A 17,341-nucleotide genomic window follows, 5' to 3' on the forward strand; every position below is an offset into this window, starting at 1 on the left:
GCACAGCCCTCCCTCACTCAAATCAAAGTCAACTGCAAGTTATGTCTTCATCTTGATGTCATGGTCCACCTTGAGAACGAAGGACAAACACAGCAAACTACAATCCATCCTCCATTCAGCCACTGAAGGGATTTCCTTGAGTGCAGGTCTGACCACGTCACCTTGCTACTCAGTGAATTCCATTGACTTCCTACGGCCTATAGGATCAAATACAAAGTCCTTTATTTGGTGTTCAAAGTCCTTCATAACCTAGCCCCCTCCTATCTTTCCAGTCTTCTTACACCTTACTCCAGGACACATATTCTACACATATTCTTTGATCCAATGACACTGTTGTCTTAGCTGTTATACAAACAAGACACTCCTTCTTTGAGCTCCAGGCATTTTCTCTGGCTGTTTCCCGAGACTGGAATGCCCTCTCTCTTATCTCTGCCTATTGTCACTTCCCTTTAAGTGACAACTAAAATCCCATCTTCTATGAGAAGCCTTTCCCAAACCCTCTTAATTCTAGTGCCTTCTCTCTTTTAACTCTTTCCTATATGTCCTGCGTATAATAACTTCTTTGTACATGTTTGTTTGCTTGTTGTCACCCCCATTAAATTGTGAGCTCCTTTTGGGGCTCTTTTTGTATCCCCTAGCACTTAGCACAGTGCCTGGCACTTAATAAATATCGAGTGATTATTCGTCAATATGCTCACTAGCTGTGACCCTTGGCTTCAGTTCCTTCATCTCTAAAATGAGACTAGTAACCCATGAACCACATAAGTTATTGTGGGGAAAGCCTGATGGAAACTTTCAAGGTCTGTATAAAATGTGGTTAGCAGACCTTGTGGTGACAGAGAGCATAAAAGTTGAGGAAGAAGGCAAAGAGGTTGAAAGAATGAGAAGAGAGTGGAGAAGAATCATAAGGTCATTCATTTAAAGTGAAAGAATTTTTGAAATCCCCCCATAGTTCTCATGCTTTCTGTCCTCAGGACCCTATTATGCTCTTAGAAATTATTGAAAACTCCTTAAACAACTTCTGCTTATACAGGTTATGTCTATGGATAGGCACCATATTAGAAATTAAAATATCTTCTAATTATTATTATGATAAAAATAATTTTGATCCTACAGATGCCCTGAAATGGTCTCAGGGAACTCAAGGAATCACTGGACCACTCTGAGAACCACTGATCAAAACTAGTCCTTGTCCCATATGCCCTTGTTTTAGAGATGAGAAAAACAAGTCCCCAAGAGAGGGAGTGACTGGCCCGAAGGACCACAATGAGATTCACATGGTCCGGAATGGCCAGGAACATGTTTAACGTTTCCTCTTCCCTTCCAGGCTGCCAGCCGATGTGGGACAATATCACCTGCTGGCCACCAGCTGCCTGGGGCCAGGTGGTCGTCATACCCTGTCCCAAGATCTTTACATTCTTGTTCCCAGACCTGGGTAAGTGGCTTCAGATTAAGGGTGGGGAGGAGGGCAGGCAAGCAGAGTGGTTAGTGGTCAGTATGCAGAACTTTTTTCCCTGACTCCTGTGGAACATCATGTGCTTGACTCGATCTCCCAATTAACCTGTCATCAAGACTTCCGAGATCCCTGTGTATCCAGCCTTGTGATGTGACCAGCTACAATGTGTACCACAGGTAGTTGGAGCAGACTCTCTCTTGAGGGCTCAAGGAGTTGGCAGTCTGGTGGAAGAAGAAATGAAAAAGGCATTTGGTGAACATATAGAGTGAGAGAAATAGAGAAAGAGCAGACAGAGACCCTGCACTCAAGGAGTTTGCAATAGAGGGGGGGACCAAGGAGAGAAAGAGAAAGTCGGTAGAAAGAGAGATAGAGAGTTCTTCATCTGAGGAGAGGGATAAGGATGAAGCAGATAGAAAGGAGAGACACAAGTGGGCCCTGTCCTTGGGGATCCCACAGTCTAACAAGGAGAGAAAGAGGGATAGCAGCCTGAGCCTGTACCCTCAGGAACCTCATAGTCTGGGAAACAGAAGGAATAAAGTTAGGTTCTGAAGGAACAAGTTAGGACAGAGTGTGACCCAGGGTTGAAATGGGCATTGAGACAGTAAGTGCTATGGGAATTCCAGGAAAGGCAAAATAATTGATTCAAATTTGAAAACAGACTCAAAAAAGATTATGCAGTGGCGGTGTGACAACGGAAGTTTAGTCACAGCGGCACCGTTTGGCGCCGGAGTGTTTTTCTTTAAATCAGACTGTGAATTGTATATTATTTATTTATAACTGGTAATTACTTGTTACAATTTATTAATTATATATACGTGGCACCCGCCCCGAAAAGATTATACCTCACTGAGGGTGGGGACTATGTCATTTTTCATCTTCATATCCCTTGTGCCCAGCACAGAGACTGGTTCATAGAAGATGTTTAATAAAAATTTATAGAACAGAATATAATTTATTTAATTTAGTAAAATTTATTTTTGTTTAAAAAAAGTAAAATCAGTTACAGTCATATGATTTAATCTGATGTTCAGATGACCTTTGAAAAGCCCAGCTGTATAGACCACAAAACCCTAGACTTCAACAGCTTCCTGAATTACAGGCACAGTGCTTGAAATCCTGGACTTTAGGCTCTGTTCTGGCATTAAATCCCTGCATAACTTTGGGGAAGTTCTTCCCCCCCTTGGGGCCTCGACTTCCTCAGCTGTAAAGTGATAGTGCTGGACTTTATTTCTCTAAGGTCCTTTCCAGGTTTAAGGTACTAGTCTTATCCACCTTTTGAAGGGTCTTGCAAACTCATTCCTGGAAAGCATCACAAACTCAGCCACAGCATTCTAGGGTGATTGGGAAAATACAAAATTGGAGGATTGTGTCCTTGATGGGAATGTCAGCGATATTTAGGGTGTGCTAATGCACACCAGACAATTCAACAAATATTTATTAAATTCCTACTGCGTGCAGGGACCTTGCATGGCATTAAAAATACAAAGATGAAAAACCACATATCCCCTGCCATCTGGTAACTTCCAGTGTAACAGAAAGCATAGGACATGTAGACAGATTAAGGATAGTACAAGGTAGGATGTGATACAGAGAAAGAAGAAAGTGAGACGAAACAGAAAGATTAGAAGAGGCAGAGATTACTTTTGGCTGAGTAGATCATAGAAGTTAGGTGAGTGAATAGGGCAGTGATGTCTGACGGCTGGAACATATCAGTATAGCTAAGCATTGGCTAGTCATAAATTCACTGGCCTCATCGTCTCAGCTTCCTGGAATAATGGGGCTAATTTAATTTCTCATTAAGGTTCTTTTTTTCTACTTGAACTTGGAAAAGTTCTCCTCTTCTCGGGGGTCCTCGTTTCTTGCTGGCCAAATGATATGAACTCCTTGTTTACTGCCCTGGAGCAGAAGCGGTATCAGCTGTCCTTCTCTGTGTCCTGTCCACAGTGGGCCGTCTGCAGTCACTGCATAGTGAATGAGGAAGTTAGAAAGACTTGGGTCCTAATCTCTAGGCCTCAGTTTCTTCATCTCTAAAGTGATGGGTTTGGACAACATGGCCTCTGAGATCTCTGGTTGTAATGATTTATGACCCTACAATCCATATTCTCCCTACCTGCATTTCTGAAACAAAATTCTCAATTCCTGCTCCCTGGTTTCTTAGTTGCTACCCCAAAGCCTGTTTGGTCATCTAACTTTCCCATCTATCCACCTTCTCGGCTTAGGGCCATCGACTCAGAAATGGAAAGGACTTTAAAACAGGATGTTGGGGTTGGAAAGGACTCTGAAAGTCCAGGGGTTCTTAACTTCAGGGCTTTTTAAGTATTTAAGTTTGTAAGTATTTTGATAACTGTCTTTTAATGTAATTGGTTTCCCTTGTAATCCTATGTATCTTATTTTATGTGTCTAAACACATTCTTCTGCGACGTCCATAGGTTTCATCAGACTATCATGACACAAAAAAAAGGTTGAGAACTACCAGTCTAGCCCAGCTTTCTCATTTTCTTGATGAAAATCTGAGATCCAGAAAGGGGAAGTGAAGGCACTTAGTGAGTTAACGGCAGAACAGATATACAAACTCTGGACTTCTCCATCTCAGCCCAGTGTTGTGGCCACTCAAATATCTATTTCTCCCTCCTGTTTAGGCTGGAAAGGAAAGGAATTTGGGGGTGGGGAGAACACTAACACCTTCAAGGAGCTTTGGCGGGGAGAATGGAACAGAGATCACGACAATCCTCCTGTAAAAGCTGGCTCTTGAGCTGAGCCTTAAAGGGAGCTAAGACTTCCAAACTGAGGAGGGGGAACATTCCAGGCCTGGGGGACAAGCCTATCCATGAAACATGGAGACAGAAGAGGGAATGTCACATATGGGGATCAAAAAATGAGCCAGTTCAGCTGGAAATTAGAGTGAGGGAGGAAGCAATGTGAGGAAGGGGAGGGGAGGAAGTCTGGCAGATTGTGAAGAGTCCATATCTTACTGGAAGCTCCTTAAGTGTGAGACTTGTGCCATATATCAATGTTCTTATCCTTAGAACCAAACGTGGGGCTTTGTACATAGTAGGCCCCCAATAAACACCAAATAAAATCAGGTGAATTTGTGTCAGATCTTGGCTTCCTAAACAAAAGCCCTCCTTTCTCTGGGACTTCGTTTGTTCTAAAATGAAAGGGTTCCACTAGGTGATCTCCAAGGCCTCTTCCAGCCATAGGAGTTAGAGCTGGAAGCAGGGACATAGGCTGGGGAAGGTTTTAATGATCAGCTCTGGGAGGGTGGGGCGGGAAACGTACTCATGACACACAAGGTGGGAATGAAGATGGCTTTCTGTCTGGTAGTAAGGGTCAAAATCCTTTCTAGGGGCCTGAACTCTCTCCGCTGGGGCTGAAGATTGAATGTGCCTCTCTCCTAGGCTAAGTGTGTGAGTGGGATCCCCACGGTGCTAGCCTTTCCCCCCAGATCCCCAAGAGTGTTTCCCATACAATCCCAGAACGCATATCAAATGGACCAGCACTGGGTTGGCACCCAGACTTTCTACAGGCCCCACCCACCAAATACCCTCTTCTGTCACCACTTTACCTGCCCTCCCCGAGTGCTAAGTGCTGTGAAGGTGTGCCGCATGGCCTGGCTATTTGGGCAGTTTTAATCCCTGTATTTCGTATGACAAAACTAAGACTTAGAGGTGAAGTGAATTGTTTTGGGTCACGCAGCTCATAAGAATCAGAGGTAAGATCTGAACTCAGATTTTCTAGGGTTTATCTGTTTGTTATACCAGAGATGTCACAAACCCGGTCATGAGGAAACACTTCAGAGTGCACCGAACCAGACTGAAATGGAACTGGGAAGTACTTAACAAAATAAATAGAAATGCAACAAAACATAGATAATACATTTTAAAACCGTGACCTGCAGCCCACAATTACCCTCCATTCGGTGCCTCTGTTTTCATTTGAGTTTGCCAGCTCTTCGTTACTCTGCACTGCCCTTGTTATAGCTAAACCAAGAGAGGGGCTCCAGGTGCATGATACCTCAGTGTGAGTGGGGCCCAGGTTCTAGAAGTGGCTTGGGGCAGAAGGCAGGAGGGAAGGGTGTAGGGTGATAAGGACCCTGATTGCTAATGCTGGTTCTGAGGTGTTTGATTTACTTTAAGTCATTACCCCTCCCTGGGACTCAGTATGTGCTGCGTTTGGCTTAGATGACCTCCAGTACCCTTCCAGCCAGCGGTACTGGAGCCAGCTCATACCTGCTCTAGAGCTAATTCTTCAGTTTTCAGTGTAACGTTTACCCCTTGGAAATCAGCAAATGCTATAAATCAGAACTTAGTTTCTTGTTTTTTTGATTTCTACACTAAAGCAAGTGATGAAGAAAATGTTGACAATGCAAATCAAATGTAAAGGATGTCATAAGTGTCGAAGGCATTTCCCCATCAGAAGAGGTTGTTAAAACATTCACTAGCATGGCCCTGCCTCAGGCTCGAATTCCTATGACTTCGGAGACTCCTGTGGTATCTAGGGACCAGGGGAGTTCTTAAATCTGAGGCAACGGAGAATGTTCCCTAAGCCAGGAGCAGGGGCTGGGAGGGGCTGGGGGCCTGCCACCTCTGGGGTGAAGACCCCTTGTGAAGGACACTCATCAACAGGTCAGCTTGAATTAGGGGAAAGGCAGAAGGACTAGAAGGAGAATCCAGTCTTCTCTGGATGCCTGACAGAGAAGCCTTACAGCTGGATATTGACCTCCAAGTCCAAAGGGTTTCCAAAGAAGATAGCCTTCCGGAGCCCGGGCATCCCTGGATTCTGCCTGTGAGACCAGCTTGGATGGCCCATGTGCTGGTACACTCCTGGAGTTGGTGGGGAGGGAATCTGAGTCTTAGGGACATAAAATATATGACTTAAAAGACTCTCTAAGGCTTTAAGAAGTCTAACCTATTTTGCTGAGAGTTATAATAACATATTTCTATAGCTTTATGGTCATAAAATACACAGATGCTTCCTAACTCTCACCACAGACAGGTCACTTTCTGTCTCTGTGCCTCAGTTTCTCCACTTGTAAAATAGATAGAGAAATGAAGAAACCTTGTAAAAAAAGAAAAAGCCTTCTGATAACAATAGCTAAAAGTTATGTAGCACTCTAAGGTTTGCAAAGTACCTTACATAAAATCTACCTAGCTCACAGAGGGTGATTATCTATATATGCTTAAAGAACTTGCTTTTATGTTTTATTTTTCATTTTTAACACACTTCATATCACATAAAACAATTCCAACTTTTGGTCAGGTGATACTTCTTTTAAAACATTTACAGTATAAACCACAAAAGATTTTTTTTTAAACATTAACCAACTGAGACACAAATAATGACTATGTATGCTAACTTCATAAGCCCTTGACCTAATTGTCTCCACACTATTACTAAGAATTAAAGGACCCTAACTTATTGTTGTTGGTCTAAAGTCCTAAGCCTAATAGCTTAATTTTAGACTTAACCTCAGATGTTCCCCTACCAACAACCTATAATTTAATAGATCTGGTATTAAGCTTACAAACCTTTTGACTACAGGAAATTGCCACTAAGAGTAGGGACATTGCAAGGAAACAATATCTCCCCAACTTCATGTCAGTTCCAGGCAGGAGTAGATTGTCCACTTGCATTCAGTGAGGCTTAAAGTCTACCAGGTGTCAGTGAGAAACTTGAGTCAAGAGAATCCTAACTCAGCCCAGGCTGAACAGCAGCTCTCCCATCCTTCCAATGAGATCACCTTTTTCAGTTCATACCAGCAACTCACAGGCTTACTGGCATCATGGATTGGAGGCTCAAACCTCCTTTCTTGCTATCCATACCTGGAGTTAGACTCAGGAGAACAGTCAGTTAATAGTCCCATAGCATCTTAAAATAGCAAATTCCAATAACCAGGTTTCAGATATGATGATAATTTCACATTGGCTAAGGAACATTTTTTGAGGCAAGTCTTAAGTGGCTTATATGCCTTTCTATACATGTTCTAGTTCCTGCTTCAAATTTACTATTAAAACCTTAACTTTTCCATCAATGCCAAATTTTACCTGAAGTTACCTGCCTCTAGGAAACTTAGACCAAAATTCTTTCCCCCAAACTAAAGATGTCTCTGATTTAGTCTCAGTAATTAATTCAGTCAATTGTTTTAATACTAATTGCTTTCACATCACTTTGTAACATGGCCAATTTTTCTCCCCATCTCTCCCCTCCCCCCACCCCCTAATACCTTGCATTCTGATTACCCCTTCCCTCAATGAGACCTCCCTTCTATCACACTCCACCCTTCCCTTATTCCCATCTTCTCTCTTTTCCTGTAGGGCCAGATAAATTTCTATACCCTGTTACCTGTGTTTCTTATTTCTTGGTTATATGCAATAATAATTCTCAACGTTTGTTTCTAATACTTTGAATTCCAAATTCTCTCCCTCCCTCCCTCCCCACCCATCCCCACTGAGAAGGCAAGCAATTCAATACAGACTAAATATGCGTCGTTTTGCACAAGACTTCCATAATAATCATGTTGTGTAATACTAACTGTATTGCCCTCTATCCTACTCAATCCCCCCTTATTTTTTTATTCCCTCATTTGACCTTGTCCCTTCCCAAAAGTGTTTATTTCTAGTTACTCCTTTCTCCTATTTACCTCCCTTCTATCATTCTCCTCACCCCACTTGTCGCCTCCTCCCCTACTTTCCTGTAGTATAAGATAGATTTTCCTACCAAATTTAGTAAGCATGTTATTCCCTCCTTAAGCCATATGTGAAGAGAGTATCTTCACTTTTCCCCTCTCCCTTTCTCCCTTTTCTCCTCCATTGAACAAGATTTTTCTTTATCTCTTTTATGAGTTATAGCCTGCCCCATTCCATTTTTCCCTTTCTCCTCCCAGTATTTTCCTCCCTCACCCCTTAATTTTTATTTTATTTTATTTGTGGATATCATCTATTCTGATTCAACACAGCCTGTACTCTCTGTCTATATGTGTATGTGTGTGTGTACAATCCCTCCACCTACCTAAATACTGAGAAAAGTCTCAAGAGTTATAAATATTTTCTTCCATGTAAGAATGTAAAAAGTTCAGCTTTAGAAAGTCTTATGATTTATCTTTTCTGTTTACCTTTTCATGCTTCTCTTGATTCTTGTGTTTGAAAGTCAAATTTTCTCTTCAGTTCTAATCTTTTCATCATGAATGCTTGAAAGTCCTCTATATCATTGAATGACCATTTATTCTCTTGAAGTATTATACTCAGTTTTGCTGGGTAGGTGATTCTTGGTTTTAATCCCAATTCCTTTGACTTCTGGAATATCCTATTCTAAGCCCTTCGATTTCTTAATGTTGAAGCTGCCAGATCTTGTGTTATCCTGATTATATTTCCACAATACTTGACTTGTTTCTTTCTAGCTGCTTGCAGTATTTTCTCGTTGACCTGGGGACTCCAAAATTTGGCCACAATATTCCTAGGAGTTTCTCTTTTTGGGTCTCTTTCAGGAGATGATCAGTGGATTCTTTCAATATTTATTTTGCCCTCTGATTCCAGAGTATCAAGACAGTTTTCCTTGATAATTTCATGGAGGATAATGTCTAGGCTCTTTTTTTGATCATGGCTTTCAGGTAGTCCCATAATTTTTAAATTGTCTCTCCTGGATCTATTTTCCAGGTCAGTTGTTTTTCCAATGAGATATTTCACATTATCTTTCATTTTTTCATTCTTTTGGTTTTGTTTTTTAACTGCTTGATTTATCTCATTGTCATTCATTTCCCTGAACTCAATTCCCTCTTTCAAAGAACTGTTTTGTTGAGTGAGCTTTTGAATCTTCTCCTCCATTTGGCTAATTCTGCCTTTTAATGCCTCCTTCTCCTCATTGACTATTTGGACTTCTTTTTCCAATTGAGTTAGCTTCTTTTTGAAGGTGTTATTTTCCTCAGCATTTTTTTGGTTCTCCTTTAGCAAGTTGCTAACTCATTTTTCAAACTCTTCCATTGCCTGAGCCCAATTTAAGTTCACTTTGGAGGCCCTGGAGGCAGAGGTCTTAACTTCCTGTGACGGTAAACCTTGTTCTTCCTCATATGAAAGAATGGGAGGAGACACCTGTTCACCAAGAAAGTAACTTTCTATGGTCTTATTTTTTTCCCCTTTTTTGGGCATTTTCCCAGCCAGTTACGTGACTTCTGAATCCTTTGTCAAGAGATTAGACTCAGGTGCTCAGTTCCCCTGGGCTTTGGATAGGGGTGGGGCTGTCACTCAGGGCTGAGGATTAGATCAGCTGCTCCCTACCGCCAGAAGCTTTAAACTGAGCTGCCTGAAGAATGGACCCAGGTTGCTTCTAGTGTAGCTGCCTGCAGTCTATTGCTGCCCCTTCTGCTGTTGCCTGGGGCTATTGCCTGAGGAACCCCTTCCCCTCTTGCCCAGCTGGGAAAGCCCTCCCTACACTGACCTTTGGAGCTTTCTTTGTCGCTTGTGGGTTGAAGTATCTGGGACCCTCGGTGCTGGGGATTCTGCCCTGGAGGACTGTTCTGGTCCTGTTCCTCCCCTTGCTGCATGGCCAGGGCTGGCCTCCATTGCACTCAGTGTCCGGTGAGATAGACCTTTCCTATTGGCCTTCCAGGTTACCTTTGGCTGGAAACCTCTTTCGCTCTGTTGTTCTATGACTTCTGCTGGTCTAGACTTTGTTGAGAGTCATTTTTTACAGGTATTTTGTGGGTTGTGGGGGAAGTGCTAGAGTATATGCGTCTTTCTACTCCTCCATCTTGGTTCTGCCTTAAAGTATTTTTATAAAAAAACAGCCCAGACTTATTCAGCAAATATCTATTATGTGGCAAGGCACTCAGGAAAAGATGGAGAGTGATAAAAACAACCCTTTCCCTCCTGGAGCTCACAGGCTAACATGAGAGATGAAACACATACACAGATAATTGTAACATAAGGTAGAACATAAGAAGGGGCCTAAGAGAGAGATTAAAGGGTAACGGAAACTCAGAAAAGGGAGAGATTGGTTTGGCCTGGGAGGACCTCAGGGAGGCTTTCTGGAAGAGACCACTTTTGAGCTGAGCCTCAAAGGACTGTATTCAGCAGAAATGGTGAGGGAGCATTCCTGATAGACTTCATTGGATGAGCAGAGCTTTGTGTTTTTTTGTGCTACATAACTATGATCTCATTTTATAATCACACCCAGTTTTATAGTTTGGGGATTTGGGGGTGGGTGGGATCCATGGTTCTATTCATCTGAGGATTTCCCAGTGTGGAGATTTCTTCCTTCAGTGCAGATGAACAGCACCTATGTGATCTATACTCTTAGAGGGAGTTGCCCAGGACATTGCAAGGTTAAGAGACTTTCCCATAGCTACACAATGGGTACTTGTCAGGGATAAGATTTCAACCGAGGTTTCTTTCACCTCCAAGGACGGTCTTTCATCTAGTGGCATATAACTGCCTCTATTAATGCTCTAGGTTTGACAAAGTCCTTTCATTCCAAGAGGTATATGGCATATTTACAGAAGGAAAGTGTTTGGCTCAATGTCACACAGTGAAGAAAACAGTGTCCTGCAGTTAAGACTTAACCCAGGAGTCTTCCAACTTCAAGTCCAGAACTCTGTCCATTCTACTGTAGATAACAGCCTTACAAGGATCATGGGGGCCAAGGAAGGCCTCGGAGCTATAGCCCCATGTGTAGCAGCTGAAAGCATTTAGGGACGCCCATCTGGGACAGGGCATTTGCTTTTATCTGCACAACTTTTATTTGTGAACTTGCACATTCTCTTTTTCCTTTCACATAAACCCTTAGAAAAACTTGTGATGCAGACCAAAGGTTCTTAACATTCTTCTGTGATTTGGACCCCTTTGGCAATCTGGTGAAACCTATGCATGTTTTTAAATGCATATAATAAAATACATATTCTAAAGGAAATAGAAATAGAGTCATCAAAATTTATTTTAAGAGAAAAAAAAAATCATGGGCCTCAGCTTAAGAAATCTTACCCTGGTCTAGATCACAGAGACCAAGAGATTAGGGAAAAGAGAAAGCCCCAAGATCTGGTGCAAAAGTCTCTTGGACAAAAACCATAATAACTCCCATTCCTAAAACCTCTGAAAGTTTACTGAATGCTTTCATCACAACAGCCCTGTGAGGTCAGCAGTATAAAGTGTCAACATCTCTATTTTGCAGATGGAAAAATTGAGGAACTTGTGGCCTAGGGCAGTTGGGTCTAATGACAGGAAGAGAACTGAGGCGGTGGGGTCTTGAATTAAAATTCTTGCCCTACTACTTACTCCTTGTGTGGTCTCAAGCAACTCACTGAGCCGCTCCAGGCCTCAGTTTTCTTTTCTACAAAGTGAGAAGGTGGGTCTATTCTAGGTGATCATTGTCAGTCAGCAAACATTTATAAAGCACCTACTATGTGCTGGACACCATGTTAAGGGCTAAAATGTCAGTTCTGCAGCTATGCCCGGATCCCATGATCTCAGGGACCTGCAAGGTTTACTTAAACCCAGAGATGGATCTCACACTAGACGTAACTTGACTAAGGAAGAAAAGAGAAGACTCAAACTACAGAAGAGCCTCAGAAAGATCTTAGTTAGCCATGGGTTCTTAGCCTTTTTTGTGTTGTGGACCTCTAAGGCCATCTTGACTTACTCTCAGTACTGTTGCTCAGCTTTTTTCAGTTGTGTTGGACTCTCTATGACCCCATTTGAATTTTTATTTTTGGGAAAAGATACTGAAACAATTTGCCATTTCCTTCTCTAGCTCATTTTACAGATGAGGAAACTGAGGCAAACAGGGCGAAGCGACATGCCCAGGGTCACATAACTAGTAAGTGTCTGAGGCCAGTTTTGAACTCTTGAACGAGCCTTCCTAACTCCCTGGGCTGATGCTCTATCCACTGCGTCCCCTAGCTTCTAATACTGTTGCCTAAATTCTTAATTGAAGAAAATGCTCCATTTCACTTAGAAGTTAGTGAAAAATAAAGATGGAATTTTTTTCCCATCCAAATTCATAGACTCTCTGAAATCTATTCATGGGCCCCCCAAGAGCCCTGATCTAGTGTAATATCCTCATTGTACAGTGGAAGAAACTGAGACCCAAGTAAAGAAAAGAATTTTCTTAAGGTCACATAGCCTTTAAGTGGTAGAATTCAGAATCTGAACCCAGGACCGGTGTTCTTTCCATTGTATGATACTTCTTTGGAAGCTGAAAGAACTAAGAGAACGCTTAAAATGTCCAAGGTCAGAAACAGTGGGGATCTGAGGGCAGATTTCCCAGATGAGGTTAGATGGAATGAAGGTCTCATACTGGCCAAACCTGTCCAAGGTGGAGCTGTGGCTCCTTTGGTTCAGATCAAAAGCCTGGTTCCCTGGCTTCTGTTTGCATCTGTCTGTTTTCCCTTTGTTTCTTTGTAAAAGAATGCCTTGACAAACCTTCATCTTAGGTTTAGAGAAGAGGAGGAAAGGGTGTTTGCCCACTCCAGGCCTCTGAATGGGAAAAGGGTGGGTTAGAGGTAGGATGAGTGGTCCAAGCCCTGGGGGATGAGGGTGGGGATAAGGATGGGGGAAGGGCAGGTAAGAAGTTGTCAGGTCCTGTGGTAACTGGATGGCTCTAAAGTCTGGGACAGCCTGGGAACCAGAGTGGTCAAGGCAGCTCAGGGTCCATATCATTATCATTCCAAATAAATGAACCCTGAGGAGCAGCCCTGTCCATTCAACCGTAATGATAACTAACACTCTTGTTCTATGGGCAGTTGTGGTTTACAAATCACTTACCTTAGAACAGCCCCAAGAGGCAGAGTAATGCAGGGTTTAAGGATCTGGTCTTGGGTCTTCTCCTACTAGACTATGGAACTCCCTGAAAACTGGACCCAGATCATGTTTTATTTAACTTTTAAATCTCCCCACGGTAGATGTTTAAATGTTTGTTGAATGATGACTTTAGAATAAAATATAAACTTTTAATCCTCTGCCATCTGCCTCCAAACTACCATGTTTATACCTCACTCCCCTTTGGACCATCTTTATTCCAGTCAGATGAGATGACTCTCTGTGACCTGGAATCTGTTCTACCCTCTTCTGATGCCAGTCATTCTCATAGACTCTCTGGCCCCTAGATCTAGGGGATCTTAGATCTTAGACCTCCTCCCCCACCTCCACCTGTGAAAAGTCTTCTCTCCCTTAAAAGGCCAGCTTTTGTGGTAGAAAAATTTCAGGAATCAGAGGTCCCTGATGTTTACCACCTATGTGACCTTGGTTTACTTCTTTGGGACTCAGTTTCCCCATCTATAAAATGGGAGTTATGGGCTAGATGGCTTCTGAGGACCAGTTCCTCTCTAGATCTAGGATTCTATGATCTCTCTCACACACACATACACACACACACACACACACACACACACACACACACACACACACACACACACACTATTCTCTTCTCAGCTTGTCTTTGCCTACCATCCCACCCTGTCCTATCATACTTCCCTGTGTGCCTACTGAATAGATTGACTATCTTTGGTTACTTTGGGTGTTTAATCAGTGTTTGCTGAACTGAACTGATGGACTTCAGCATTCTGGGGGTTCATGAGCTCATAATTGTGAATGCTTGGGCCCCCAAGTGCTAGGACACCTCCCCCCCTCCCCCCCCCGCCAGTGTTCAGGCCCCTTGGGAGCTTCTAAATCCAAGGTGACTTTCTCTGTTATTGGGTCTCTCCAAGCTTCACCAGCCTTGTCCTTCTGGGACAGTCCTAGACCTGCTTTCAGCTTGGTGTAGGACCCCTCAGAGCATGCAGAGCCTGAGATCACCCTGGCCTCCATGAGGAGGGATCGGTGGAAGCATTTCTGTTGTCTCTGGAAAAAATCATATGTCGGTGCCTTGTTTCACTTCCCCCTGGAACCCAAGCTCGTACCCTCCCTAGCTTGTGACACTGAGTATACCGAGGCTATTTCCTCATCTGAAAAATGAGGTTAATGATAATGGTATTCTTTATCTCAGAGAGTTGTAGTGGGAGTAGTCCTTTATAAATCTTAAAGTATTATAAACATGGAACCCATTGTTATATTTTATGATTGATATGAGCAGGAAGGGAAGAGAGTAAGAGTTATACAGCACCTACTATGTGCCAAATACTTTACAAGGATTATTTCATTTGATGCCCACAACAACCCTGAGATAGTGCTGGTACTCTCCCCATTTTACAGTTGAGGAAACTGAGGCAGACAGGTTAAATGTCTTGTCCAGGATCACACAGGGATCTGGAGTTGTATTTGAACTCACGTCTTCACAACTCCAGGTCCAGAACTCTATCCACCAAGCTATATTGCTGCCTGTCAAAACAGCTAATATATGATATAACATTATGAAATGTGATATCACATTATATATTGTTATGTTGCATCATATCATGTCCTATTATATATCATATCAAATTATATTATGATGTGAATTGTTGGAGGGCACACCCAAGGCAATGAGACCAAAACTGGAGTATTACATAATGAGTCATTGCGGCATAGCGAAATGAGGGCTAGCCTTGGAGGCAGAAAGACCCGGATTCAGGTCCTGCTTTTGGCCTACACTGACCAGGGACATCATCACTTAAGTTTTCAATCCCATGGACAATTCTCGAAGACTGTAAGTTATGGATGAGTTGCCTGTCTCAACTATTTGCTTACCTCTTTCCACTGAAGAAATGTCCATACTGGGAGTTCCCATGCATAGCTAAGATTGCAATTGAAGATGAAAGATAGGTAGATAGATTAATAGATAGATAGATAGACAGACAGAGACAGACAGATAGATAGATAGATAGTTAGATGGATGGATGGATGGATGGATAGGGCTCAAATTTCTGAGCTGCCCAACCCCCCTACACACACACACATACACACACACACACACACACACACACACACACACACACACACACACACACACACACACACACAGAGGCTTTCTTTTCCTTTCACCAGCGAGTAGCCAGAAAGCCATCTGGGAACCCTGGAAGGACAGAGGCCGATTGTCCCCAGAGCTCATGGCAATACTCTTCTTGGGGTCCCTGACTCAAGGTTCTCATAAGAGGGAGCTGGATTTTTAAGTCATTAGCAGTGACAGAGGCTTGGGCTGTGGGATCTGATCTCTCTGATCTGACAGGAGCCTGTTGACTGAGGCCCTGTATTTTTTCCTTTTCTCTCTTTGTGAAAGGGAAGTTGTGAAAAGAGGGTGGGGGAGACCCATTTCAAAGCTGGGAACAGAAACCAGAGCCGTCAAACATATAAACTGCCCCTTTATCCATGGTGCTTCTGCCTCTCAAGATGCTTTTAAAAACTATGGCGACTGAGGGCAGGGTGAGGATTTGGGATGTCTGCACCATGGGAGAGACACGGTGCCTGCTCACACTTAGGAAGCCCCTATACTGTAGGGAAGGCATGGCACCCCTCTGTCATGGAGTCACTGTACTATGAGGGAAGATACACCTCAGGGAGCCCCTGCAGTGAGGTGGGGGGGGGGGCATAGTCCTGCCCACCTTTAGGGAGGTCCTACCTATGGGGGAGATATAGTGCCTGTCCTCAGCACATCCCTGTGCTGTGCAGAGGACTCTCTGATCTTCAGAGACAAATGTTTCTGCCATTAGATCAGAGAGGAGCATAGGCCTGCCAAGGGACCAATCATCAGGTCAGCTGATAGCAACAGTGACATCTCCCAGGTCTGTAGAGCTGGAGGGTTTATAAAACATATTTTCTCAGAAGCTTTTGAGGTAGGTGGTACATTATTATCGTTTCCATTTTAGAGGTAAGAAGACTGCATTCTAAGACAGGAAATGACCTACCCATATTCACAGAGCTGGAAAGTCACAGAGACAGAATTTTAACCCAGGTCTTCTGACTCCTGAGCCACCACATCCTTCTACCCCTGCCTAGATATGGAAGGCACCTCCTTCTGGTCTTAGTCCTTGATCAACACGATTAAGGAGAGGGAAAGAAACAGAGGCAAAAAGAGAGGGAGGAACCAGGTGGGGTGGGGAGAGTTCCTCTGGTCCCCATCACCACCTTTTTGTTTCTTTAAGTAGCTCTTCTATTTAATCTCGGGAAAACAAAGGTTGGTTTTTCTTAGAAATTAGTCCAGCCTACCTATACATCTCCTTCAGTGAATGAAGGAGGATCTAGCTTTTGAGATAAAGAGCACAGAAACAGATCCCACCAAGACTCATGGTGAGTGAATGGATATCTCTGAGTTCATCCTGAAGGAATCTTGCTTCCATGAGGCATGCTCCAAGCCTGCACTCGCTAGCCCTTGTCTCCGCTCTCAGGGAATCTAGGCTTGTCTTTTCTGATGCTGTCTTCATAGGCCAGGGAGAACACACACACACACACACACACACCACAACATACACAACACACAACACATGCAACACACACAACATGCACACACAATACACACACACACACACACACACACACACATTCCTTGGGACCAATCTTCCAAACATGTTTAGACCCTATTTCATGTCATATGCCCCTCTTAAGGCACAGAGTAGAAAGAACACTGGATTTAAAGACGGCCCAAATCTAAATCCTCCCTGTCCCACTTACCAGCTCTGTCATTTTAAATGTCACTTAACTTCTCTTCAGATGAGGGGGTCAGAATAGGTAATCCCTTTAACTTTTAAATCCTATACTTTGCTAACCAAAAATAATATCCCAAGTCCATGAGACATGGGTTGCAGCTGGATTTATTATAAGAGAAAGGCACATATGCACATGTGGGAGCTCCCTCTACCAAGGAGGTGGAGGGAAAGGGCAAGTCATAGGGAAGGGGGAAAGGACTAATCCCCTCCCAAAGGGGAGGAGAAATCATGAAATAAGTAAAATGGTGAAAGCTGCATTCTTTTCCCTTGGGAACTGCTAGACT

General features: G+C 43.2%; 1 protein-coding gene across 1 annotated transcript in view; it reads left to right on the plus strand.

Annotated features, from left to right (window-relative positions):
- Nucleotides 1–17,341, plus strand: part of VIPR1 (vasoactive intestinal peptide receptor 1) — a 90,206-nt gene that overhangs the window by 51,523 nt on the left and 21,342 nt on the right. The window contains exon 3 of the mRNA XM_072652045.1: nt 1,328–1,435. Coding sequence (XP_072508146.1) covers nt 1,328–1,435 — 108 coding nt within the window. The remainder of the gene's footprint in view (nt 1–1,327; nt 1,436–17,341) is intronic.

Source organism: Notamacropus eugenii, chromosome 1 (genome assembly GCF_028372415.1).
Source record: "Notamacropus eugenii isolate mMacEug1 chromosome 1, mMacEug1.pri_v2, whole genome shotgun sequence".
Classification (NCBI taxonomy): Eukaryota; Metazoa; Chordata; class Mammalia; order Diprotodontia; family Macropodidae; genus Notamacropus; species Notamacropus eugenii.